Raw genomic sequence first — 26849 nt, 5'->3', positions numbered from 1 at the left:
ACCAGTAAGTCTAATGTCAGTACCCGGAAAATTAGTTGAAACAATAGTAAAGAATAAAATTGTCAGACACATAGAAGAACATAAATTGTTGCGCAAAAGTCAACATGGTTTCTGTAAAGCGAGATCATGTCTTTCTAATCTATTAGAGGGGGTCAACAAACATGTGGACAAGGGGGATCCAGTGGACATAGTGTACTTAAATTTCCAGAAAGCCTTTGACAAGGTCCATTACCAAAGGCTCTTACGTAAATTAAGTTGTCATGGGATAAGAGGGAAGATCCTTTCATGGATTGAGAACTGGTTAAAAGACAGGGAACAGAGGGTAGGAATAAATGGTAGATTTTCAGAATGGAGAGGGGTAACTAGTGGTGTTCCTCAAGGGTCAGTCCTAGGATCAATCCTATTCAACCTATTCATAAATGATTTGGAGAAAGGGGTAAACAGTGAGGTGGCAAAGTTTGCAGATGACACTAAACTGCTCAAGATTGTTAAGACCAAAGCAGACTGTGAAGAACTTCAAAAAGCTTTCACAAAACTAAGTGATTGGGCAACAAAATGGCAAATGAAATTTAATGTGGATAAATATAAAGTAATGCACATTGGAAAAAATAACCCCAACTATACATACAATATGATGGGGGCTAATTTAGCTACATCTAATCAAGAGAAAGATCTTGGAGTCATCGTGGATAGTTCTCTGAAGATGTCCATGCAGTGTGCAGCGGCAGTCAAAAAAGCAAACGGGATGTTAGGAATCATTAAAAAAGGAATAGAGAATAAGACGGAGAATCTCTTATTGCCCTTACATAAATCCATGATACGCCCACATCTTGAATACTGCGCACAAATGTGGTCCCCTCATCTCAAAAAAGATATACTGGCATTAGAAAAGGTTCAGAAAAGGGCAACTAAAATGATTAGGGGTTTGGAACAGGTCCCATATGAGGAGAGATTAAAGAGGCTAGGACTTTTCAGCTTGGAAAAGAGGGGATATGAGAGAGGTATATAAAATCATGAGTGGTGTGGAGAAAGTGAATAAGGAAAAGTTATTTACTTGTTCCCATAATATAAGAACTAGGAGCACCAAATGAAATTAATGGGAAATTAATAGAAGGTTTAAAATAAATAAAAGGAAGTTCTTCTTCACTCAGCACACAGTCAACCTGTGAAAGTCCTTGCCTGAAGAGGTTGTGAAGGCTAGGACTATAATAGGGTTTAAAAGAGAACTGGATAAATTAATGGAGGTTAAGTTCATTAATGGCTATTAGCCAGGATGGGTAAGGAATGGTGTCCCTAGCCTCTGTTTGTCAGAGGGTGGAGATGGATGGCAGGAGAGAGATCACTAGATCATTACCTGTTAGGTTCACTCCCTCTGGGGCACCTGGCATTGGCCACTGTCAGTAGACGGGATGCTGGGCTGGATGGAGCTTTGGTCTGCAGCATGGCCATTCTTATGTTCTTATGATTATTAGTGGATATTGTGGTGTTATATGTTGTAGTGCAGGGGTTCTGAAACTGTGGTCGGGACCCCAAAGTGGGTCGGGACCCTGTTTTAATGGGGTCGCTAGACCTGGCTTAGACTTGCTAGGGTCTGGGCCTAAAGCCGAAGCCTGAGCCCCACCGCCTGGGACTGAAGCCTAAGCCCTGGGTATCAGGGCTCAGGTTGTAGGCCCCCTGCCTGGGGCTGAAGCCTTTGGGCTTCGGCTTTGCCCCCCACTCCCACCAGAGGAGGTGAGGCTTGGGCTTTGCCCCCCCTACCCCACCCCGGGTGGCAGGGCTTGGGTGGGCTCAGACTTCGGTCCCCCCTCCTGGGGTCATGTAGTAATTTTTGTTGTCAGAAGGGGGTCACGGTGCCATGAAGCTTGAGAACCCCTGTTGTCGTTCATGCCTGTAATTAGTGTATTATAATGCATACTTGCCAAATGTTCAAAACCCGTCTGTAGCGTCGTGGGTGTACTTTGTACTTGCAAGTAAAAACTGGTTCAATTATATGTGCCCAAACTGCACCCAGTTAGAAATCTGATTTCTGATTGCAGTTGTAAATTAAATGGAAAGAAATGCTGTATATTTTCTTTTGGAAACTACCAGCGATAGTCAATTGCTTATCCCATGTGGTCTTAAATTGCGGGGCAGCTTCTGTTTAACGTAACTATGTTTTCCTGCATCATTGCTAACCCTAATGCAGCTCCAACAGTGGTAGTAACAGTGAGAGCCATAATGCAGATAGGTCTCCTGTGATTGCCATTGTGTTTAACTGAATGTCATTTGACTTGCTCTGAGCAGGGTGCAGGGAATCTTATGTACATAAGAGCTTCCATCATTGCTACCACTATTCTATTAAAAACTGTATGGAGGAAGGATGACAATCCATTGTGGCTTTTATACAAATATAGATAGATTGATATATGGCTAAATGGACAGATAGGAAACTGAGACATTACTATAACTTATGGCATTATTTGCATTTCTGTGGTTCTACACATTTTCCCAAGTATTTCTATAATAATAGGTGTAAGGAACTAGCTGGAGTTTGAACCACTCCACTGCAGTCTCTGTTCTCAGATTTCAGAGTCGCAGAACCATGCTCCAGGTTGGTAAATTTACCTCCAGTGCTTTTCTAAATTGGGGTTCTTTAGACAGAAATTCTGTCAGCTATTGCCACTCTAACTATTGAGATGCAATCAGTTAGTTAATACTGAAATTTTTCAATTACACTTTCAGTTTTTCCATCCACAGTTAACTGTGGGTGCAAAATTAGAAGACTTTTTTGAAAATGTGACCATAATTAATCTCCCATTTTTCAAGCAGGCCAATAGTCTTATTTAAGATTCCCACTAGCCCTGAAATAGAACTGCTGCAGACACTGGCCATGACCCTTTTTCCTAACATAAAACTGAGATGAGGAAATATATTCCTCAGATTGCAGGGGAATCACAAGAGGGTATTTGCTGTGGTTACATTTTAATTTACATATATAATCACGTGTCTGGTTATTCATAATTAAGCCTCTAGATCTATTTTCTCTTTTCAGTTGTTCTCCTGTTCCTTTATTCTTTATTCATAGGCAAGATGTGCTGCGGCTAAACTTTTGATGGTGCCCTGCCCATGAAATAAAAAGAATAATTTATGAATATGCCTGGACGGTGAAATTAAGTCGTGCATGGGCTGGCCTGCTGCAGAGGGGCGAATTTCACCTTTAAAGAGTATAAAGCTGGTAACATGCTGCTTTTCTGTGTTGACTCCAAACCAAATCTTTCTGTGCTACCGGGCTTTGAATAGCATGATCTGATTCTCCCTTGGGCTTTCTCCGGAAGATTGCCTTACAATTAAACCGTGCTATTCAGTCCCATCTCAATGCAATTAGGAAAGAAAGCTGGCCCACGCTGCCCATGAATCATATGTCATGTGCATCAGTTTGATGGATATCATAAAAACGCCTCAGTCAGATTTGACCTTCTCCTGTGGGGTGGGGACGCTGACATTGGCGCCTCCCCGGAAACGAGCTAGGCGGTGATCTTGTTTTCCTGCAGATCAGAAGGGGAATGGGAAGCCTCTGTCTTTGCATTGGAAAGGGAGCTCATTAGTGCGGCGGCGGCAGCGCCGCCCCAGCCCTGGCCCGGAGAGCTCCAGCCAGCGGGGTTAGCCAGTGCGGTGGAGCCAGGTGGTGCACGCATGCTCCTCCATCTGCAATCCCCCCTCCTGCCGCCTCGTCTCCTCCCACTCCTGTCCCGAGCCATCAAGAGGGACCGGCTCATCCATTTCTGCCAGGGAAGGGAACAAGGGGCTGAACAATACGGCACCACGCCCTAGCCCTCAATCCAGCCGGCGGCTTCTAGCCGCGGCAGCTCCTGGGCCTTCAGCACCACGAGGCTCGGACAGCTCCCTGTGCCTCCGCCGCAGGCTGGTGCGGGGCTCGGCGCTGCGGGTTGGCGCTCAGGTTACACACAAAGCCGGCTTGTGCAAAGCAGGGCGCCTCCTCATTCCTCAGTCCAGCGAGCCCACCTCCCTGCGAGCTCTGCAGCCAGCCTCGCCTCTAGCAGCTACCCCGAAGGCCACAAGGATGGTTTTCAACTGGGCGACGCTGGTTCAGGTCCTGGCTCTGATCGTGAGCCAGGTTCACGGCTTCCCTAAGCCCGAGAGCAGCAGAGGTAAGTCATGACCTCATTATCCCTTTGCACCGAGATGGGGAAACTTTTCCATGGAATCAATGAGGAAGAGTTACAACTTTGCTCTCCCTTGGCTAAACACGAGTAGATCCCAAGGAATCAACACACTGAACTGGAGGGGTGGGAGGGAGCATTTTAAACTGAAAATAGATTTTAAAAAATAGGTAGAGGAGTGGGGATCTGTTCTTAATTCACATTTTGTTCTTTTCCAAGGGCTGTTTTCTCTGTCCTGCAGTAGCTTTCAAGTCTTTGTCTCTTTCTCTGGTGGTGTTCTGGATGTCATAGATCTTTTAATCTCTTGATTATGCCAATCCCATTATGCTATTACTATTTTAGTCAAGCTCTTACACAAGTTTTTTTAATGTGTTTATTATTTTTATGATCAGAGAGCATAAGGTTAGTCCAGTATGTAGAGCCTTCTCTTATAGGAGGAAGAAACAACAATTTCTTTTTTCCCCTAATTTAAATGTTTGGCGTATTCCCCCTTATTTCCAGATGTATTGATTTTATTTCACAAGGATTTATATTTGACATCAATTTTCAATGCATGTGTTCTTAGGAAAAAAACTACAATTCATTTTTTAAATATTATGCTGCCTCTGTGTGCATAACACATACCATAACTGAATATATGTATTTATTTATTCTAGATAAAGGTATATACAACAGAGAATTAAGTGAAGAGAGACCACTGGAGGAACAGGTAGGTAAAATGAAAAATTATCCGAATGCTCTTTGACATTTTAACTGTAGCAAATATAAGTTTGTGAGCTTTCAGTTGTGAGACTGATGAGACTCTCAACAGCTGAACAGAAACTCTAAGAGTAAAATTAACATTGGAAGCCTTTGGTGAAATGTCTTAGAGTTGCAGTAATTCATAAGTATTAATAATGAGCTAAAAGAAAGTTTTACTGGCCTAGATGCTAAAGCTGTGCCATTAGCTCCAACAGCACAACAAATCCTTTTGCTCCCAAACTCTCACTGAAGTCAATGGGAGCTTGGGGTGAACAAGGAAAGCAGGATCAGCATCCATCTACGAATCTGCAGTATATTACAAGTTTCCACCAAGAGGCTCTTTAACCCAAAGATACAGTGTTACAAAAAACAAAAACCGCCACAACCCACCAACAACCCTAAGAGCTTGATCATACTTAGGCAAACTTCCTAACTCCTGAATAAAGAGTGCAGGTCAGGCCCTATGGCTTTTCCAGAATAAAGTCTGATAAAATAAATTGTATTGTGTATAACTGAATAAAGAATGTATGATTACAATGTACTCATTGTTCCCATCTCGGATTTGTTCTCACACACCAGATTGCTGAAGCTGGGGCAGGCAAGATCAGGAAAACACTCCCTACAGGTAAAACATGTCCCCTATTAATTATATTAATCTACATATTAAAATATTGTGAGGGTTAGACTATATGACATGTGTGTTCATAAATTTTCCAGAAAATAAGCCAGAGTTCAGAAATTATTCCTTTACTGATGACTTGAACCTGCTAAAGTCAGTAACAGGAAAAGAGAGGAATGAAAAGGAGAGGGAATCAATCCTACATGATCGTCAACAACCAGCCCCTGATGATGCAGACTCCACCAAGAACCGCAGGCTGGTAGATGACTATGACTCCACTAAAAGTGGACTGGATTATAAATTTCAAGGTATTTCATAATCTTTTCAGTAACATCTAGCTTTGATTTTTCATGCAAGTTACTGCAGTTATGGATCATACAAAATTACCTACCTAAAAATGCACAATACTCATCAGTGACCTATAAATTTAAGTTATTGTCAATTTTTTTAGAAACCTACCGCTTGACACAAAAGCACAAAGAATTTCACAATTATTGGCAAAAAAGAAAAGGAAGGACTTGTGGCACCTTAGAGACTAACAAATTTATTTGAGCATAAGCTTCTGTGAGCTATGGCTTAAATTTGTTAGTCTCTAAGGTGCCACAAGTCATCCTTTTCTTTTTGCAGATACAGACTAACAGGGCTGCTACTCTGAAACCTACAATTATTGGCAATTTTCACAGACAACTTGCATAGATTTGCTCCAAATGTGTAATCTGCATAGTTTTAGAGCTTTCATATTCAGTGGCAGGGGTATCCTGATGGTGTTATACCTCAAAACCACTTTAAAAATAAAAACATAAATTTAAATTAGTAAAAAGAAAGTATGTATTAATGATATAGAACTACCTACTTTGCATACCTGTTTATTTCAGATTTTAAGTCTATTGTTTAGCACATTAGTTATTTTTCACACAGTGGAGAAGGAAAAATGATTTAGGACCAGATTATGCCTGCTTTACTTGAAGGAGTAAATTGACTTCAGTGAGTTAAGTAAGTCCTATGAGTAAGGTAAGCAGTATTTGGCTCAAGGTGATTTATATTTATACCAAAACCGACTGGTCATGGGTCAAAGCCTGCTCATCATATTCACTGTCGCATTGGCTTAGAATGGCATTATTTGCATAAGTAAGGATTGCAGGATTGAACCTTTGATTTACTGAAATCCCAACAGGAAAAAACAACATGACCTGTTTTGTTGTACAAAGCCATATGATTAAAATAAAATACCAACAACGCAAGCATATACGGGAGCAATGGTATATCATTTTAAAGTACTTTTCTACAAACATCAATTGAATATATTTCCCTGTGCTTATTAGAAAGCTTCAGCCAGAGAAAGGCATTTTTCAGAAGAGGGTAAGCACTTGTGTGTTAAGATCATTGTATTGTTATTGATATAATGCTTTACAAAACACTGTGGCAAAGCATAACTGTAACCCTACTTCAACATTTGGAGAAAAGTGGATGTTTGTGTTGAAAGGAGAAAGCAACATACAGATATTTTTTAAATGATATCTAAATCAAATGAAAAAGAGATGTTCAGTAAATAGTTAAATTGTAATTCTTTTAGATGATCCAGATGGTCTTCATCAGTTAGATGGCACTCCCTTAACTGCTGAAGACATTGTCCAGAAGATTGCCACGAGAATTTATGAGGAAAATGATAGAGGAGTATTTGACAAAATTGTCTCAAAGCTTCTAAATCTGGGTCTAGTAAGTTTCCTGTTGTCATTTCATCTAGCTATTTTGTCAGTTTATTTTCCCTTACTTCTTTTTTTAATAGTTGGGCTGAATGCGGTGTCTGTGCAACTGAAAAGTTAATGACACTGGCTTGAATCAGGAAGCGTGTGAGTCAGGCTATAAGCAAGCTTCTCAATTCAATTGTGCCATTGCACATCAATCTTATCCTGCAATAACCCTGCTATTCCAGTCCTGAGCTTTGCTATGAAAGATGCCAAGTTGTAAAATGGTTTTATGGTGTGTAAATAAAAGTCCACTGAGGACAAGAAGGAAAGCAGCATATTCATTTTTACTTCCATTTCACTTTTTGTTTTCACTGAATTCTTTTGTATTGTCAAGTGCCTTGTGATTTTTGTAAACGATGCTCCAAATGGTGTAAATCAGCATAGCTCCATTGACTTCAGTGACACTACAGTGATTTACACCAGCTGAGAATCTGGCGCAATAAGTACTGCTGGTTATTGTTGATTTATGGCATAAAATGGATTTGATTCTAGATCTCCAGAGATGACGGGCTGGTGTTTTAACCTACTGCTCTACCCAGTCCTTATGTTTTAATCTAATAGTACTATTATCTGTCCTATTAAACCTCCAGTTGCTGCATACTGAACTCCCACCAATTTGAATGGGAGATCTGTGTGGAACAGTTGCAGGACTGAGTCCAGGCTCAAAAAATAGTTGTTAAGAAGTAACATAAAAGAGCAAATGCATTTTAGTGGAGCTGTGGACAATTGACTTTATTTTCCATCTTTATGTAACTGTACTCTATCAAATATGTATGCTTTCTTAGTAGCATCTACATGCTACAATCAGCTCAGTGACCCATTGTGCTTGGCACTGTACTGATATATAGCAAAAGCCAGTCCTCTATTTCATGAGGGAAAATGTCTGTGTAGGTTTTTAACTTAATTTGGCTACATTCAGTCTTGAAGCAAGCTAGCTAAGTAACTAACTAACATAAGATCAGTTTATAAAGTTCAATTCTCAAATTACATATTAAATTTAAGAAAAAACAAATCCTATTATTAAATTATTAACAGATCACAGAGAGCCAGGCCTATACATTAGAGGATGAAGTGGCTGAGGTTTTACAGCAGTTAATTGCTAATGAAGCGAAAGATCGTGAGAAGGAGTCAGAAGATCTTGATTACCCTCCAAGCAGAACAGACAGTGATACAAAAGAAAAGCAGGAGGAAAAAATGGTAATTATTGTTAGCTAATTGTTTTGACTCACTTACCAAATAGTCTGAGAAGACCAATGCACTGTTCTGTGCTTCAGGGAATAATTAGTTCAATTTGGAAACGATAGAAAGATTTTTAAAGAAATGCCAGCAACTAGAAAATATGAGCAATGCATTACATAAAAGTTTATAACAAGATCCAAAATTGGAATAACCGAGTAACTCATTGACCTCCTTCTAATTACAGAAATGCTGGCTCTACTTGAGACCCAGCATAAGAAAATTATGCTGTTTGTTGGTCTTCTAATGACATCATCCATATCCATGTACTTATATATTTTTTTATTTTTCAATGTTGTTTGTGGAGACACCAAACATTGCTGATCAAGTTGGTGTTATGAATGGAGAAATTGATGATACTTTGGATAATACCTGGCCCTCCTCCAGTGTCTTGGAAAGAAGAAACGAGCTGCCTTCTGAGGATAATTTTGAGGACCTCCAGTATTTCCCAAACTTTTATGGACTACTAAAAAGTCTTAACTCAGGTAATCTCTATATTTTCTCTGTCATGTGTTTATAGAAATATTTAGTAAAAAAAATCTGTAAAATTTAGTAAAAAAGATTCCCCCATTTTCTTCCTCTCAGCTTGAAATCCCCTTCCCTCTAAATTCAAAGCCCCATATCTTAAGGACTTTCCTTAAGATGAGAAGGCTGAATGCAACTCCCTTTGGATCCCATCACCCTCACTTCTAGATCAGCTAGAGAGACTGATGTGATGAACTTCATTCACCAAGTGCAAAGTATGCTACCTCTGCAGCCCCACCAGGCATGTGTTATGAGACCCAGGAGCCTTGAATTCGTATTCTGTACATCTCCTCCCGCTAAGATGTAAGCTGAAAGAGATGGCAAGTTGTTTTACCCAGAGATATTTCCAGTAACACACTTGTCTCCTAAGCTAAGGGAGATACAAAAAGTGAATCAGGCTACATTATCATCAACACAATGATCGTGCCGGTAAATTGGCCTTAACCTCCCCACCCTATTCACAAAACCACAGACTTTGTTAGACATTGCAGTGAAAGCCCTGAATCACTTCTTGCTATTCTGGAGTTAGGCATTATTCTGTCCCAGTTTATTATGAGCTAGATTGTGGCACCTAGCCACAGACACTGTCAGCACACACTCGGTCTCACGCCCACTCTTATTCCCCCCCAGCCAGCAACATTCTCTCTCTCTCCCCATCGTAGCCAGCAACCACTTACTCTGCAGATTCCTCTTTCTGCTGGAGTCTGGATCCTCTCCCAACCCATCTCCACAGGCAATGAGTGGGAAGCAGGAACCAGAGGGGATTTTTCCCCTGGTCCATTCCAGAAGGCTTGGGTTCTTCTTTTTGTTCTCTTCCTCTGGGTAGCCTGAGGTGGTGGTTCTTCCTATTTCCTCTCTCTGCCTACAGAGCAGAGGGGGACCTGTGTGCCTCAGTAGATTGTCAAGAACAAGGAACTGGGCACCAGCCCTCGCATATGTCTCTATATCTTCTTGTATCCCACCTTCCTCCCCACCAGCCTGTATCAAACCACGAGAGAGAAGATGCAATCACATCCTGCAGCTGTGTGTTGACTTACAGGCAGCAGTGTAAAAACCTGCTCAGGCAGGGAAAGTGTTTCCACCTAGCCCTGCCTGACAGTGGACCTGATTCCTCATTGTGTACATTAGTGACAATCTGGCATGTGGAAGGCCATGCACATAACTGTGTGGGGGTGGATGAGTTTCATGCTGCTGAGGCAGAAATAGCAATGACTTGTTTGGTATGTAACTGTGATAGAATGGAGCAGAGAAGAATGAGGAGCAAAAGTAATGAGGAAAGTCATTTAGGGGGTACATATGGGCAAGAAAGTAGGATATATGGACACTGTTAAATTTAGCTCTAACTTTAGCTGCCATTTATCATGAAAATCGCTGGCTAAGAAGCAGGCTCTGAGATGGTCAGGATCCACCCCAACGCTGAATGTGCAGATACATCTTTCCAATATGTGAGTCATACCCTTGTGGCAATCCATAAACTTCTCTTGAGACACTTTGTCTCCCTTTGTGAGCCCATGGATCTGATATGAGTTTCCCATATACAAAGTGGCATTGCCATGTTCATATCTTTTTCTAAGACGTGCCTTTAAAGAATTATATTTTCTTCCAGTATTCTTCATTGGACAGTCCTGAGACACATGCTGCTTTGTCCCTGCACCTTACAAGCATTGACAGAAAAGATTAGAATCCTTGAGTCCAAGCCTGTGAAGTTCTCCAGGGGTCCAGTAATTTTTTTGCCAGAGTATTAAAATTTATTAATTTCATGGCAACCCCTGGCTACTCTATAGCATAAGGAACAGATGTTATTCCAAGCCTTTTTTAAAAAGTCATTAATTCTTGCTCCCCCAAAATAATTTCCCATCACAAGGAGTTTTGACCTCAAGGTCTGCTATCCAGTTGTAGGTATAAGATGTTCATTATGATTGCTGGAGGATAAGACCACTTGTAAATTAGATTCTTGAACATTTCAGACAATGTACAATTAACCCTGGGTGCAGCTTTCAGCTGATTGTACCTGGACAACTCTCTGGCCTCCAGATTGGTTTTTATCTTGTAGTTCTTGGAAGGATATACATTTCTGGTGCAAGAATAAATTTTCTACTACAATTTCTGTACATATCTGGATGTTATTTTTATCCTGGATAAATTTTCTTGTTAAGCATTTCGGGGATTTCAAAGGCTAGTTTTTTTGGTTTTAAATCTCTCACATTGTATCAAGTGTCAGGATCTCATGTTTTTCTCACATCCCAACTTTACTCACAATGGAAAATCTTCATCCAACTACCTGTGCTTGATGGACTAAAATTTGGGGTCTGCTTCAAAGCCTGGGTGTCTTTCTATTAGCTTCAATCAACTTTGCATCAGACCTTTAATCCCTGATCTCCTAGTCTTGTCTTGAGAAAAAAATGAGGCTTTTTTTATCCTGAGCCTTTATTACTCAAAGGAAGATTGAGAAAGATGCTTCTAATTGCTGGAAACATGAAGCTGGGATATCTAAGGCAGCGTTTGGAACAGATACTGTAGTTTTGCAGATATAATTATTTACTAGTGCTTGTTCTACTACAAAAACAGAGGGCTAACAGAACATGGGATTTAAGGTCTTTCCTTATGTTCTAGATTACTGAGTCAAAATTGCTCCTGTCTATGTTAGGAAAAGTCCTGATGACTTCTGAATAACTATATCTTACGCTGTACAACACAAGAGGACTAGCAACAAGCCAATGCAACAACAGATAGGGGAGTACTTCAGTTAACTCTCCACCTAATTGCACAATATGATAATTCAAATAAAGGAAACTCCTTCTGTATCCCCTTTACCTCCTGCAGTCACATCAGGCTTTGAGAACAGTGGAACCGATGCAGTTTTGCTGCACAGTGGTAGTGTTTGCACCCTCTCCATATAGGGAAGCATGACTCAGCGGGATCTCCTGCACCTCAGTGCACAAAAGGGTTCTGGGAGCTAGTCCACCAGCCTAACTTCCACTGAGTGGGGGATGGCACAACAGCAGTGTAGACTGCTGAAGTCCACAGGCTGCAATAATAACCTCATAATAACCTCAGAATGATTCCACTGCCACTCTCTAGCTGGGGGATGATTCCTCTTGTCATCCGTCCTCCCCCTCCCCACCCCACCCCGCCTGCCCCAGTATCCCACACTGGGAATAGGATTTGCCCCGGAGATATTAAACAGGGAATTTGGGGCGGGGTGTGTGTGAGAGAGCGCTCTACAACAAAGCCTGCCCTTACTTCCATTAGGCTAACCCTGTTAGGTGGACTCCCTCTCACCCTCTCGAGCCTTTTCTCTTCCAGCCACTATTTCCAGTCTCATGTTTTGGTTAACACTTGGATGAAGAGCCAGTAGTGTAGATCCACACCTCCACGGCCAGGCAGCTTCAATTTACAGCCATATTTCTGTGAGTTTATCCCCTTAGAAACATGCAGAAATTACTCATTAGAGCAAGAAGCTTACTGCTTTTGTTTCTTTTTTTGGCTTCAATTCTCTTTGGAGTATAATTAGGGCTGGGAAGTTAATGGACATGAGACCTGTAAAAGAACACCCCAGGACTGTGGAATATGCATTATTGAAACATCAAGCTCATTTTATGTATAAATTGAGACTTTATAGTGTAAGACTTGTTCAGCCCTCAGTTATCAGGACCTTCAGATTGTTTTTTAAATGGTATTATTGAGTTGTAGCATTGAGGGCACTGTAAAGTAGGGTCCTAATCCTGCCAGTACAGGATTTCCTCTCCCATTAAAGCTGAAGTGTTTTAAATGATGCAGATCGCTTAAGACCCATGTATCCATGCTAAATCCAGATAAGAAAAATTCACTGGATGACATTTCCCTCTCAGCTGCCAAGTCAGTGCGTTAAGTTCCATCCAATCATTCACCATCAATCGTAAATGGAAGTGGAGTAGGCTATGTGGATTGTAATATTTATTTTAACGATATGTTTTTAATTCAAGTGAAGGATCCAGATGCTACTGCAATTATTGCCATGTATAAATGAATAAATAAACTCCATGCATCCTAGATCTTGGGCTTTTTTAAGGTCTGTTTAGTTAAAGAAAAAAGCCCTGTAGTGTAGGTACGAAGACTAGTGATTCAAGTTCTAAATAATAAGCAGCCAGTTGATTTTACTGTGTTTGCTTGAGGGGAGAATGCAGCCATCACATTCTGTAGGAGTTTCAAGTAAAAGTACCAGTAAGTGAAAACATATTTATATCTACATTGACATCAGCTTTCAGAGCTACGCACTGAGGGTGAAATACAGAGGAGCATCCCTGTTTTGAGGACTTACATGGTATGTAAGTGCTTATGCTACCCCTCTGCACAGGAGTGAATGTCACTATGAGAAAATAATGTAATTGTCATTGAAGACCAATCTTCTTGATGTGACTAAGTAAATAGACTTTAAAGTGGTAAAATATAGTTTTGTTTTCATGTAACCCACTCTGTGTCAGGCTGACAATTTAGGGCTCACTCTTCTGAGTCATATGTTTGGGGAGAGCAGAGGAGTAGCGCCCAAGCAGAGAGTCTCTGAGCTATCTTGCTAGTGCAGGGTAGGATATAATGCCAGTACTGTGATAGGTTCTTCGCAGCTAAATAAGAAGATGGGGAGAGGTATGTGGTCTGGTGGCTAGGGAAGTGGACTGGCAGTCAGAAAACCTGGGTTCTAGTCCCACCTCTGTCCCTGGCCCGCTGGGTGACCATTGTCACTTTACCTCAGGGTACGTCTGCACTGAAGCTGAGAGTAAGCCTCCAAGGGCAGGTAGGTAGGTAGACTCAAGCTAGTACATTAAAGATAGCAGTGTGGACATGGCAGTTCTATCAGAGACCCAGGCTAGCCACCCAAGATCACACGTGAGGGGGGTCAGGTGGGCTTGAGAGCCTGAGCTGCTGCCAAAGTCACATCCATACTTTCTATTTTTCGTGTGCTAGCTTGAGCCCTGCTAGCATGAGTCAGTCACTTCTTGCTGCAGTGTAAACATGCCCTTAGTTTCCTCATCTGTAAAATAGAGATAATGATACTTGCCCTCCTTTGTAAAGTGCTTTGAGAAACACAGACAAAAAGCTCTATAGAAAAGCTAAGGCCAAGATTTTTAAAGGGACTGATGCACTGCTGCACTCAGCATCACCATGCCTAATTGATTGTCCCTAGGATTAGATTTCTAAGTGCCTAAATCCCTTTTGAAAGTTATATTTAGGTTCCTAAATCTGTTTGGCTTTGTGATGCTGAGCACAGCAACACCTAAATACATTTAAAAATCTAGGCCTAAGTGACAATCATTATTCTGAAGGTTGCAGCCAGGGACATACGCTCTGGGCTGCGGAGTCCATTGTGATTCCTGGTGAGAAGAGCCCATCCTTCCATATCAGATATTGGGGAGGCTCCCCTGCTGACAACCCCAAATGAAGTCATGGACTGTGCCCTACAGAACGAGTGAAATTGGGTAACAGAGCAACTGGCAGCTTCTGAGGGTGAATAACTCCTCAGAATAAGATGCAGTCCCTACAGCTTTGTAACTCAGGGGCTTTGTAAAGTTGTTCTGGGTCAGCTACTGGGAAATAGATTTGGGCCTGACTAGATCTCTACAGTACTTTTTTCCGCAGCAGGCCATAACAGCTTTGAAGGAGCAGTTTTAGTTCATTACATAAGACATGGGACACCTCTCCTCTTCACTAAGCCATCTCAGCCTTTTCTTTTCATGACCAGGACATGTTTTTTATCCGTGAACTTGACAAAAAGTTTTCAGGACTGAATCTCTTGGCCATAGTTCTGACTCCTTATGGTTTGCTTTGTCCCTTAAAACAGAGGAGGCAAAAGAAAAAGAAACCCTGATAACTATCATGAAGACACTGATTGATTTTGTGAAGATGATGGTTAAATATGGAACAATCACACCAGAAGAAGGTGTTTCGTATCTGGGTAAGAGCACATACTTTACTCTTTATAATAACGTTATTCATCCTAAATTCTTATACCACTAACAGTGATAATTATATTGTCATCCCACTTGATGCCAGTCTTATTTCAGGCATGATCACTCAGAATATTGAGGCATCACTTTTATGATCATTCTTCACAACAGTATTGAATTTCATATGTTTCACTGTTTTCATCTTATGAAATGAAAGGTTATCAATCAAATGTAAATTTAGAGGCTAATTCACTGCAGTGTTACTCCATTTTGACACTGGTGTAACTCCACTGATTTCAGTGGCATTACACTGGTGATGAATCAGGCCCTTATATTTTCCCAAAGGAAATACTACATATTGGGACCTTTATTCTGCCATCCAGAAACACCTATAGAAGAGTGGGCCTAACTCTGGGGACCTGGATCACGTAAATATCCCACCATCTGTCAAGTTTGCTGCACTGAAACTTTGGGTCACAGCTCAGCCATAGGCTATGAGCCTGCTGGCTCCCAGAACCCCTTCATATCACTCTTGGCTATGCAAACTCCCTTTTCTGTGAGAGATCTTGGAATGATACAAACTCTCCCTCATAAACCTCCTCTTTTGGCATCACATACTCTTGTACATTAAGCATTCATAGCCATTCAAACTGAGCAGCCAGGGATGCAGGAGGAGGGCTCATCTACATGAGCTCTCCTCGATCCGTCACTTTCTCAACTATTCCTGGTCTGGTTTTGCATAATAAGTTTTTGACCTCTCAGCTAAATAAATCAGCCTGTCACAGAGCCAGGATCAGCAGTGACCTTTCATGGAGACCATAGCCTTGTATGACGTGGACAGTTGCAGATATCTGATTACTGGATCCTACTTTAATTGCATGGATTTGTTATCAATAACCTGGTCACAGACAGTACTGTAGCTCATAATGAAAATACACTGCATGATTATTTTTGTACTCTAAATAATGTAGTAAATCCCTGGACAAGTCTTGCACTCCATTCTAGTGGGCTGCTAAAAGCATCATATGTTCAGACAACATCTGTCAGTATTTGGTCCTTTACTGCAGTCTCTGTATGTGTATTCAAGGTGCCACATACAATAAAGTGGTTGATATAAGTACTGTGGAGGTTTCACTATCGTCGTTGCAAATGGAGATAGTGTGGCTTGTATGCTTTTCACCATAGTGTCATGTCAAAACATAATTGGGTCATTTTATCTCTAATCTAACTCTACTGAAGTCAATGGAGTTACACTGGGGACACATTTAGCCTATTAATATTTAGGACATTTGTTCAAATTGGCTTTTCTTTGGGTATATAAATACTTCAATCCTGGAAACAAATTGCCAGGATGACACAGTGGGGAAGAGGACAGGGATTAGGTTAAGCGTTTTTGGTGACAAAACATATTCTAGCAACTGATGTAGTCAGGTTATGCCTCGCAAACCTGTGATTTGTAGAGAGACAGAGAGAGAGAGATTTTTTTGTGCTCCATCAAAGCAATTTACTGTAATGGAAAAAGCTCTTTCATAGGTCTCAAGTTGCTTCTGTGGTAATCTTTTTTTAGATTTACTGTTGACTGACTTGAGAAATGAGTTTAAATTTGACCTTCATTGATTGAGCAAATATTTTCAAGAGTTCAAGGATAGAAAACATATGAGAATATTAGCTTGGTATAGTGGCATAGTCAATGTTATACATCTAAACATTACAAAATGATTTAATATACATGTAAATTCTGCCATATGTACAAGGGCTATTTAGTGACGTCTAGGTGCTACTGATATGGGCTCAATGTATAACACATACACAGTAAAAAATACAATTATTATAAATGTGTCAGAAGAAAAAATTGCCTTTATTAAAAAAAAACACAGCTATTTAATTTCTCCCTCTGACCAGAATTAGGTGGCAGCATCAAATCCCATGTTGCTTGACAAAGGAGGAAATACTTAGAGTATCTAAGCAGATGGAACTATATTCTCACCCTGTTTTACTACACCATTAAGCTGCATAAATTACTTTTGCCTGTCTTATGACTGAAGCCATGTGGAAACTACATCCCTGAATTATATATTAAAAATAATAAATCATTTATTAAATCAAGTCATAAGCTTTTGTGTCTTCCATGGACATAGAGGCAGTGAGTTTAAATGCATCTACCAGTAACCACTGGTTTGGGATTTGAAACCACAGCATTATGTCATCATCACTATATCCCACTCTGGGGGAAAATTTCTTGCTGCAACAGTGAATGATGCTATTAGGTTTAGCCCTAAGTTGCACAGGATCTAGCTGAAGAATGGTGCTGGGGAAACACACACACGGAGAGAAAAACAAAATTGATAATTAAATATATAAAACCAATACATATTGAAAGTCTTGTAATGTAACTAATCCATAATGCAGAAGCCAGACATCAAGAAACACTATATATGTAAAACCAGTGATGCACTTTAGCAGAAAGCACAAGTCTGGAAGCATTAAAGAGAAGCTAGAACAAACTGAGGTAAAATGTGCATTCATCCAAAACACATCATACTAGGCAACGTCCTGCGGTTGGCAGAATGCCAGCTATCCTCCCAACACACTCCATTTTTTAACTACTGATGCCACAATTTGTGGGGAAATTCTTCAGCAATGTGAAAGCCCTGCAGTATGTTTCCAGGGAGACTCTTCCCCTTTACAAATTCTTTCTGGGGAGTACCCCTGCCCTGTGAAGGTTGGATGCTATTTTAGTAAAAATGTTTGCAGCCAAAAAAAGAGTATAAAGGGTGTCAGGGTAAAAGGGACAACATGGATATAGGGTACAGTTTTATTGCCTGGGCTTAGAAAAATTCCAGAAAGCTTGCATACATTTCAAATATTAAACTCTGGTGTATGAGAGATCTATTTTCATTGGCTTGGGGAGTGGAGAGGAGCAGCAAAATTTCTGGAGCAGGGAGATCTAGGAATGTTAGTGACTTGGGGTGAAAATTCATGCAAGTGATGCACAGATGAAAGGGCAGACAGCTGTTCTCTACACTTCATGCCCCATAGCAACTAATAAATAATAAAGCAAATAGGCAGATGGTCTACATCCCTCTAACACACATTCCTCAAAATCCAATATTTAAAATGGCAGGTTGAGATTTTCAGTGCCGTCTATGAAATTTAGACATGTTGTCGGCCATTAAAGCTAATTGTAGATGTGTGTCTACTGTCCTCCAGACTGCTTTGAAAAATGTATCGGAGAGACTGAATCCAGGCAGTTTCTGAACAATGCAAAGGAACATTCAAGCCCTTCAGAGTGGGGAAGTTGGGTTATTGTATGCCGAAGAGGACACATAGTTCATTATATTTATACTTTGAAGATAAGGCTTCTACTTTTTTAACAACTAGCTGATTCTGGATGTTCTACAAACAGTTTGAGACTGATCACTAAAGGCCCAAATCCTGGAAGGTGCCAAGTGCCTCCTTAGAGGTGCTGACAGGCCTCATCTCCTGTTCAAGTTAATGGCAAAACTACCATTGACTTCAGCAGGACAGGATCAAGGCCACATTGTACAGATCCTTGTGCAATGCACCATTTTAATATTGGAGTATGAACAACATATCACTTTCCTTCTGTAGCTTTCGTTCACTGTGCTGAGTAGAAGCATGATGGAGTTTCCCTTTGATTGCTTGTCTCTCCTATCTGAGGCATGTGTCTATAACGATGAGATAAATATATACAGGCTGAACAGCACAAAGAAAGGGATTTCTCTGTGTGCTGCGAGAGTCTTCTCTCCAGTGTGTTGCATGTGGGTTCCCCACCACCATATTATCACCCCTGCTGGTGATAATATGGTGGAAAGGTATCTCCATGTAGGTGAATCTTTTTTTTTTTTAGGTGTTGAATTGTTCTTAATTTATCTGGAGCTAATCCAGAACTGCACTATGGTGCTTTATAACTGGTTGTGAGGCTAGGATTTCCTTCCTTCTGGTTGGGCAGATGAAGATGGGTGAAGGTTAATCTATCATCCCACTCTTATATTGATGCGAAATCCATAAAGAAAATCATCTAGTTTTAATAAATATTTAGTGTGAAAGCCTCCCAGGATCCCAAACAAATAGCATGGCTCCCAAAAGAGCTCCAGTTCATATAAATATGGTAATGAATTACTTAACACTTAACCTATACTCTTTAGAGAATAGGGGGTTACATTTTACCTCTTGGCATTGCATTTATGGGGGTAATATGGTAGCAATCTTATCCTTTGCCATCCCAATTCAATAAAATCTGCACTAGCACATGAACTTCTAACCCCATGTATCCCATGTTGTGTAACATGCTGCCTTAATGTATCATATCCCTTCTAGTGCAGGGGTTCTCGAACTGGGGGTCATGACCCCCATGGGGTCATGGGGTTATTTTGTGGGGGGGTTGCAAGCTGTCATCCTCCACCCCAAACCCCACTTCACCTCCAACATGTATAATAGTGTTAAATATTAAAAATGAGTTTTAATTTATATGGGGGGGTCACACTCATAGGCTTGCTGTGTGAAATGGGTCACCAGTACAAAAGTTTGAGAACCACTGCTCTAGTGGCTAGTGTACAGAAGATAATAGCCTACTATTGCAATCAGCTAATGGAGTTACTCCTTTAGCTCCAGTGAGAGAAACTTATGCTTTGGTGCTAGACGTCTTGTATTGTATCTTCAATGATGACCTGGGTGGGTCAGTTTATTTTCAGTATCCATATTAAGGTCTACATGCCCTGCTTTTGTACAGCATGGAAGGGAGCAAATTTGTAGAGAATCCACATAAAGTGGAATTTGGGGGCACGGTCTGCATGATGATAAGAAAAGGCATCTACATGGTATAGAATCATAGAATATCAGGGTTGGAAGGGACCTCAGGAGGTCATCTAGTCCAACCCCCTGCTCAAGAGCAGGACCAATCCCCAATTAAATCATCCCAGCCAGGCTTTGTCAAGCCTGACCTTAAAAACTTCTAAGGAAGGAGATTCCACCATCTCCCTAGGCAACGCATTCCAGTGTTTCACCACCCTCCTAGTGAAAAAGTTTTTCCTAATATCCAACCTAAGCCTCCCCCACTGCAACTTGAGACCATTACTTCTTGTCCTGTCCTCTTCCACCACTGAGAATAGTCTAGAACCATCCTCTCTGGATCCACCTCTCAGGTAGTTGAAAGCAGCTATCAAATCCCCCCTCATTCTTCTCTTCTGCAGACTAAACAATCCCAGTTCCCTCAGCCTCTCCTCATAAGTCATGTGTTCCAGACCCCTAATCATTTTTGTTGCCCTTCTCTGGACTCTTTCCAATTTATCCACATCCTTCTTGTAGTGTGGGGCCCAAAACTGGACACAGCACTCCAGATGAGGCCTCACCAATGTCGAATAGAGGGGGACGATCACGTCCCTCGATCTGCTCGCTATGCCCCTACTTATACATCCCAAAATGCCATTGGCCTTCTTGGCAACAAGGGCACACTGCTGACTCATATCCAGCTTCTCGTCCACTGTCACCCCTAGGTCCTTTTCCGCAGAACTGCTGCCTAGCCATTCGGTCCCTAGTCTGTAGCTGTGCATTGGGTTCTTCCGTCCTAAGTGCAGGACCCTGCACTTATCCTTATTGAACCTCATCAGATTTCTTTTGGCCCAATCTTTCAATTTGTCTAGGTCCCTCTGTATCCTATCCCTGCCCTCCAGCGTATCTACCACTCCTCCCAGTTTAGTATCATCCGCAAATTTGCTGAGAGTGCAATCCACACCATCCTCCAGATCATTTATGAAGATATTGAACAAAACCGGCCCCAGGACCGACCCCTGGGGCACTCCACTTGACACCGGCTGCCAACTAGACATGGAGCCATTGATCACTACCCGTTGAGCCCAACAATCTAGCCAACTTTCTACCCACCTTATAGTGCATTCATCCAGCCCATACTTCTTAACTTGCTGACAAGAATACTGTGGGATGTATGTTTCCTCCCTCCATATAGCCACTTGTGGCAACTTTGCACCAGGAATATAGATTGACCATGATTAAAGGAGCCAGGTGGAGAGGGGAGGAGTCAGGGAACATGTTGCTCTGTGCAACAGTACCCTGAGCAGAAGTAACTCATGTTATGTTTTCCCAATCTAGACAGGGCCTTGGTGGGTGGGAAATATCAGGCTGCTCCAAGTAGCATGGATAAAAGCTTGGAGACAGAGGAGGGAAAGGGGACAAAGGCAGAATCAGAGAGAGAGACTGGGCAGAGCGTGGGGCACAAAGGGGAGAATAGGAGGAAACGAGGATTCATGTGTAGGCAGATTGCCCCGTCTGTAATTCCGTAGGTATATAAATGGGAGGATTTGGCTGTTATTACCCAGGATGACTGGTTGGGTTTTGAGCAAGTGCCGTCTCATCGGCATCCTAAGTAGCTACTGAAGTATGAAGGGGAAAAGCGAAACATGACAAGGAGGAGAGATGAAAGCAGAGCAGTGAGAAGGAAAACACGTTTAAGTGTTCTGTGGATTTGCTGTCTCTGATGGATTCCCTCTTAACCTGCTCTGAGTAAAGCAATTAGCATGTTGTGGTTAGAGGTGATGCAGCAGCACATATAGAGAGCTGTAACATGCTGGACACAGAACCACAAGCAGACCAGTTCTGAGGAAAAGTAGACATGGCTTCATCTCTTCAATATTTATAGTATTTGAGTCAGAACCACCTCCTTACTTCAAATCTGAGCCAGAACCACCTCTTTCACACCTCCTTCCTTCAGCTCTGAATCACTGTCAGATTCTCTCGCCCCTTCCACAACTGAGTAGGAGATTATTTTGGTTGGAACTGGACATGAACAGATGTCTCTGTGCATGTCCTCTTCGCCTTGTCATTTGTTTCTCATGGGCTATTCAGAGAAGGATTCTAAATGACATGACATACCAGCAGTGGGTGGGTGGTTCATAGGTAGGCACACACCCTCCGTATGAGGGTGGACATACCTGGAGTTTTTAAAACTAGTTTGTCCTTTCTCTAAAGATATTACTTATAATACAATTTTACTGTAACACTATATTGGAGCCAAATTGTACCTCTGAAGAAAATCCCACCAGGAGGGGAAAGAAGACCCAGGAATCTCCATGTGGTTCAGCTGCAAAGATTTTCTCTGGTGGAAAGTTTTGAGGACACAGGGAGTGCAGACCCCAAACCCTTCAGACCCTGGGGAAATGCACCTCTGATCCCCTGGGGGCACTGACTTGCTGTGCTGCTCTCATGCTCTCTCTGCTACCATTTGGGATGCTAAAGTGGTGTTCTTTCCTTGGCCCTCCTGCACAGTGCCCCTCAGAGCTCCACCACAACACAGACCAGTGCCCAGGAGACATAACCTGGACTATAATTGGGAGACACAAGAACACAGCTGAGTACACTGCCAAGCTTGTGCAGTACTCCTCAATACAGCCACTCCAGACACTGAGCCTGAACATGTTCCCATTGAAACCAATGGCAAAATTTCCAGCTACTTAGGTTGGATCAGGACTGGGCCAATAGCGTAATGCAGAGAGCAGAAAAGTGTCCAGCAGTCTGTTCCTCTTTCAACCACTGTTACTGCATCTGAATTGCCAGGTGAAAGCCTCCCTGTCAATGTAGGATACACACATGTTGGTGAGTGTAACTTACATGATGAGTGGAAGGAAGGATGGGGGCTGTGGCAGGAGTGTATAAGCAGGTGTGACATAAGGAGGGCACCCCATGAATATAATTAAGCCTTATCAAACCCCTCATTACACAGTGCCAGTTGCTGTTCTTGCTACAACCTTCTGGCCCCATCAACGAATAAATTACATCTACTTATATGCACACACTCACCAATGTTTAACTTTCACCACCATGTAGGTCACCTCTCAGTTTGGCCCTAAGCCTTCCATCTCAAAAAAGGGATGTGTTGGTCAGCCAGCCCTCCTGGGTCGTGAGGGCCAAATCCACTCCTTCGCACCATAAAGAGGCACCAAAGGGATGGTCTGGATCCATCCACTCTTATCTAGAAGGACATTGGGGGTCAGTCTCCCTTGGCCAATCTATGGGACGGCATTGAATTCACCAGCAAAACAAGTCAAATGGTTTTCCTGCTTTCCCCAGAGACGGTGTGGCACTTGTGTGGGTTGTCCCAGAACAAAAATTCCAATAATGACCTGACCCTACATTTCTTTCCCACCCAAATCCCCAGAGGCTTCAAGTGGGAGTTCTTCGGTCTGGTGAGAGTGCCAGATCTGACTCCAGAAAGAGCCAATGGCAGCCCCAGATTGAAAAGCATGTGACTGCCGGCCTAGGACATGGCATCGAGATTCTGAAAGGATTTGCCCCATATTGCAGTGTATAGATATGGACATCTTGGGCTAAGAGAGAAATCTGAGTGACATGTGAGATCATAGCATATCCATAGGCTCATCAGCTGAATTACTATAGGGAGGTTTCAGTTGTTTCAGTATTACTAGCCCCCCCCCTCATTGAACCACTCCTCCCTCATTGACTCTCCAAACCCCACGAAACACCCTTTCAACTAAAAAGCGGATATTACATTTCATTCCTCTGTTCTTGCAAATACCATGGCTCTTCTTCTATGTCCCTTTGCTGACTTCTTCCCACTCTCCCTGCTGGATCTCCTAATATCTTCTCTGTTGATGTTTAGTTTCTCTGATTCTTGAAAGCCCAGTGCTTTGCACCCTGTCACTTTTTTTTTTTTTGATTGTGGTGAAAAGATCATTTTCCTTCCCCTTTGTAGTTATTTAACAGCTCAGCGTAAGGACTGCCTTCTGGAGTCAGTGTCTCTGTAAGCACATCTGAGCATTGAAACCGTACATGTGGGATTAGGACTAGGATGTTGGCGGGGGAGGGTGCCATTTATCTGAATTTCCCAAATTATGTTTCTCTCCTTGAGTTACAGCTGGGTTTACATGACCCCTGTCCCACTCCAGTGCCCTTCGCAAGATGCATGCTATCAAACTGTTACTTAATGGGCTGCCCAGGCAGCATGAGCAGCCCCACAGAGGGAGAGGTTTGGATAGGAGGAGGAATTGCATCATATGGCTCTTGAGAGATTTCCCATCTGGCTAACCTCAGAGTGATGTTGTTGAAATCCTCTGGAGCAGGTTTCAGAGTAGCAGCTCTGTTAGTCTGTGTTCGCAAGAAGAAAAGGAGTACTAGTGGCACCTTAGAGACTAACCAATGTGGTTCTCAACCTGCGGCCCAATCAGCACACAGCTGTGGCCATAGGCACTGGTTTGTAATGGCACTGGTGGGTGCTCGACCCCCCCTTTACCCCCATCCCCACCGGACTCCACCCCTGCCCTGCCCCCTCCTGCCCCCATTCCACCCTCTTCCTCAAAGTCCCTGCCCCAACTCCGCCCCCTCCCTGCCCCTATTCGACTCCTTCCCCAAATCCACTCCCCGGCCCTGGCTCTTCTCTGCCTCCTCCCCTGAGCATGCCATGTTCCCACTCCTCCCTGCTCCCTCCTGGAGCTTGCTGTGAGGGAGGTGGAGGAGGTGGAGTGGAGGTGAGGTGGGGTGGGGTGGGGAGCTTGGCTGCCGTTGGGTGCAGAGTACCCACTAATTTTTCCCCGTGGGTGCTCCAGCCCCGGAGCACCCACGGAGTCGGCACTTATGGCTACGGCCCCCTGTGACATCTTCAGGACCATACAGGTAGTATATATATTGTGTGGAGGTGGCCCACACAACACAGAGAGAGCTGCATATGCAGCCCACAATGGTAAATAGGTTGAGAACCACTGCTCTGGAGGGCGCCGCATCTAGCTATCCCGAGCCGCAGAAAGGAGTTAGCCTGATGCCAAGCCTTTGTGGTAGGGGATTAAACAGGAATAACAAAGGAAATCCTGACACTGCTTCCGCCTCAAACAAACAAACTAACTAACTCTTAATTGTGATGTCCCCCTCAGAGTGTCCTCTCCTTCTCATTGCTGATTACCAAGAGAGCAGTGTGTGAGGCTGCATCTGTCTCCTTTCAGACCAGCCTGCCCCTCTTGGCTGATTCATTCCATGATGCCCCCACCCGGGATATGTGACCTGACACGACACTCTCATGAGTGGTAATGGTGAAGCTGCAAACACTTGGTTGTGACACCACGCAGGCAGATTCTAAAGGAGACATGTTCACATGTAAAAATATTCTGGTGATAAGTGTGTTGGGAAGAAGTACCAGAAACATGCATGACAAATTCACACGGCTTAAGTAAGAATTGGACATTTACTCTGCCAGAATTTCCCAGTGATCCTTGTGTTCTGACAGATGATCAACAGTAAGAAGGAGCCGCACCCCAGCCTCGGGGGGCAGTTTTGCTGGCCACGTGGTGTACATACATGACATATAGTCATTACTTTTTTTAGGAAGCCCTGTCTCCTGCTCTCCCACACTTCACCCTTGAGAGTGAGAGTTCCATGTTTCTTGCAGAATGTAGCGGTCAGGGGAGGTTATCATCATGGAAAGAGCAGGGTTCTCTTAGGTAGCTGGGGCGAGTTCTGTGGATGTTTGTGTGTTTATGCCTATGTATGTCCTGGATGTCACAAAAGCATGGAGCAGCACAGCTAGAGCTTCACAACAAACAGTAGAGGCCTCAGCCTCCTAGCCAGTGCAGACTGTCAGCATTCTGGTCCTGCACCGGTGCCCCCTGAGGGTGTTGATGGGTTTTACACTAACTCCAGATCTGGTCACTTAAGTGGCTGTAGCACTCTGAAGGGGATGGAGTCTCAGCTCTCTGGCCGAGTCCCTCTGGATGCTTACCCCTTTCGGGACCTGGGGAACAAACAAACCGCATAGCAATGGGGAGTCTAGAAGGACCTAAAAGCTGTGGTCTGAGCTGATGATATGGAGGCAGACTCCCTTGGTAGAAAATGATGTGACAATAGTTGCTAGATGTTCAAAGTATCTCCCTCTTCCCACCATCACCTCTGTCTTGTGTGGGTTCAGCTTCAGCCAGCTTGCTTACATCCAGGTGCTGGTTATGGCTGGCCAATGGGACAGTTGGAAATGGTGCTCCTTGTGTCAGAAGTAATGAAGATGTAGGGCTGGGTGTTGTCTGAATGTTGCTGCCATTTGAGACCATGGTGCCTTAGGATTGCTCTTTTAACCTGGTGTGGATGTTAAATAGGATGGAGGAGAGACTCGACACTCCAGAGGTGCGTTCTCTGGAGGCAAAGGGGCAGTTACCTATCACTATCACATCTCTCTGCAGTATCCCTAGAGGAAGGATGTGGGCCATTTCAGTGCTTCCCTCTGAGGAAGGACAATAGTATGCCACGATCAGTGATGATAAATGCCACAGACAGATCCAGATGTCCATAGATGTGTCACTGTGGACATCTTTCTCCTGTCTATGGGCAAGAGTGAATCATCCATCAGCAAAACCCGTGCTGCCTCCATTCCATGACTGCAACCCACCTCTAGTTCGGTGCTGGAGGCCCATCTCTAGCTACTAGTAGTTCATATAACTCCTTTTTGATGGGGTGAGATATGTGAAGCTGATTAAGGGCCAAACACTGCATTCAGTTTCACTGGTGACAAGCCATGGAAGTCAACAGAATTACTTGTGTTTACATCAATGTAACAGAGAGCAGAATTTGGCCCAAATTATTGAGCCAGCCTGACATTCCATGCAGGAAGGAGCAGTGAATCATATATACTCAAGTCAATACATAAACAATTACTGAGCAGACTTGCATCTTGTGAGAGATGGAAAGAGAGCTTGCAAGATCTCTCAGATCACCCATTGCAAGAAGCAGGAAAGCCTGGTTGAGCTCTGCTTTTCTTGGTGACTGAAACATACATCAACGTACTGGCAACTATCTGCACAAACTCTTATGCTGAAGCCTGCTACAGCATGTTAAACTGATTTCTTTACCTGTAGTTAAGATTGCTATCAGG

The 26849-nt window shown here is 42.8% G+C and overlaps 1 protein-coding gene across 3 annotated transcripts in view; it reads left to right on the top strand.

Annotated features, from left to right (window-relative positions):
• The first annotated feature begins 3250 nt into the window (after positions 1–3250).
• The window catches only part of SCG3 (secretogranin III), a 39100-nt gene continuing 15501 nt past the window's right edge, over positions 3251–26849 (top strand). Inside the window, exons 1-8 of one of the 3 annotated variants that reach the window (XM_073303868.2) lie at positions 3251–4148; positions 4817–4869; positions 5481–5526; positions 5619–5828; positions 7094–7236; positions 8304–8465; positions 8803–8989; positions 14845–14958. In XM_073303868.2, coding sequence (XP_073159969.1) covers positions 4061–4148; positions 4817–4869; positions 5481–5526; positions 5619–5828; positions 7094–7236; positions 8304–8465; positions 8803–8989; positions 14845–14958 — 1003 coding nt within the window. In that variant the 5' untranslated portion in view covers positions 3251–4060. The remainder of the gene's footprint in view (positions 4149–4816; positions 4870–5480; positions 5527–5618; positions 5829–7093; positions 7237–8303; positions 8466–8802; positions 8990–14844; positions 14959–26849) is intronic. The other 2 variants (XM_073303869.1, XM_073303870.1) reach the window with 2 other exon arrangements.

The sequence above is a fragment of the Lepidochelys kempii genome, chromosome 10 (assembly GCF_965140285.1).
Source record: "Lepidochelys kempii isolate rLepKem1 chromosome 10, rLepKem1.hap1, whole genome shotgun sequence".
Lineage (NCBI taxonomy): Eukaryota > Metazoa > Chordata > Testudines > Cheloniidae > Lepidochelys > Lepidochelys kempii.
Note: the sequence above shows the minus strand (reverse complement) of the source record. Positions and strands in the feature narration are given on the sequence as shown.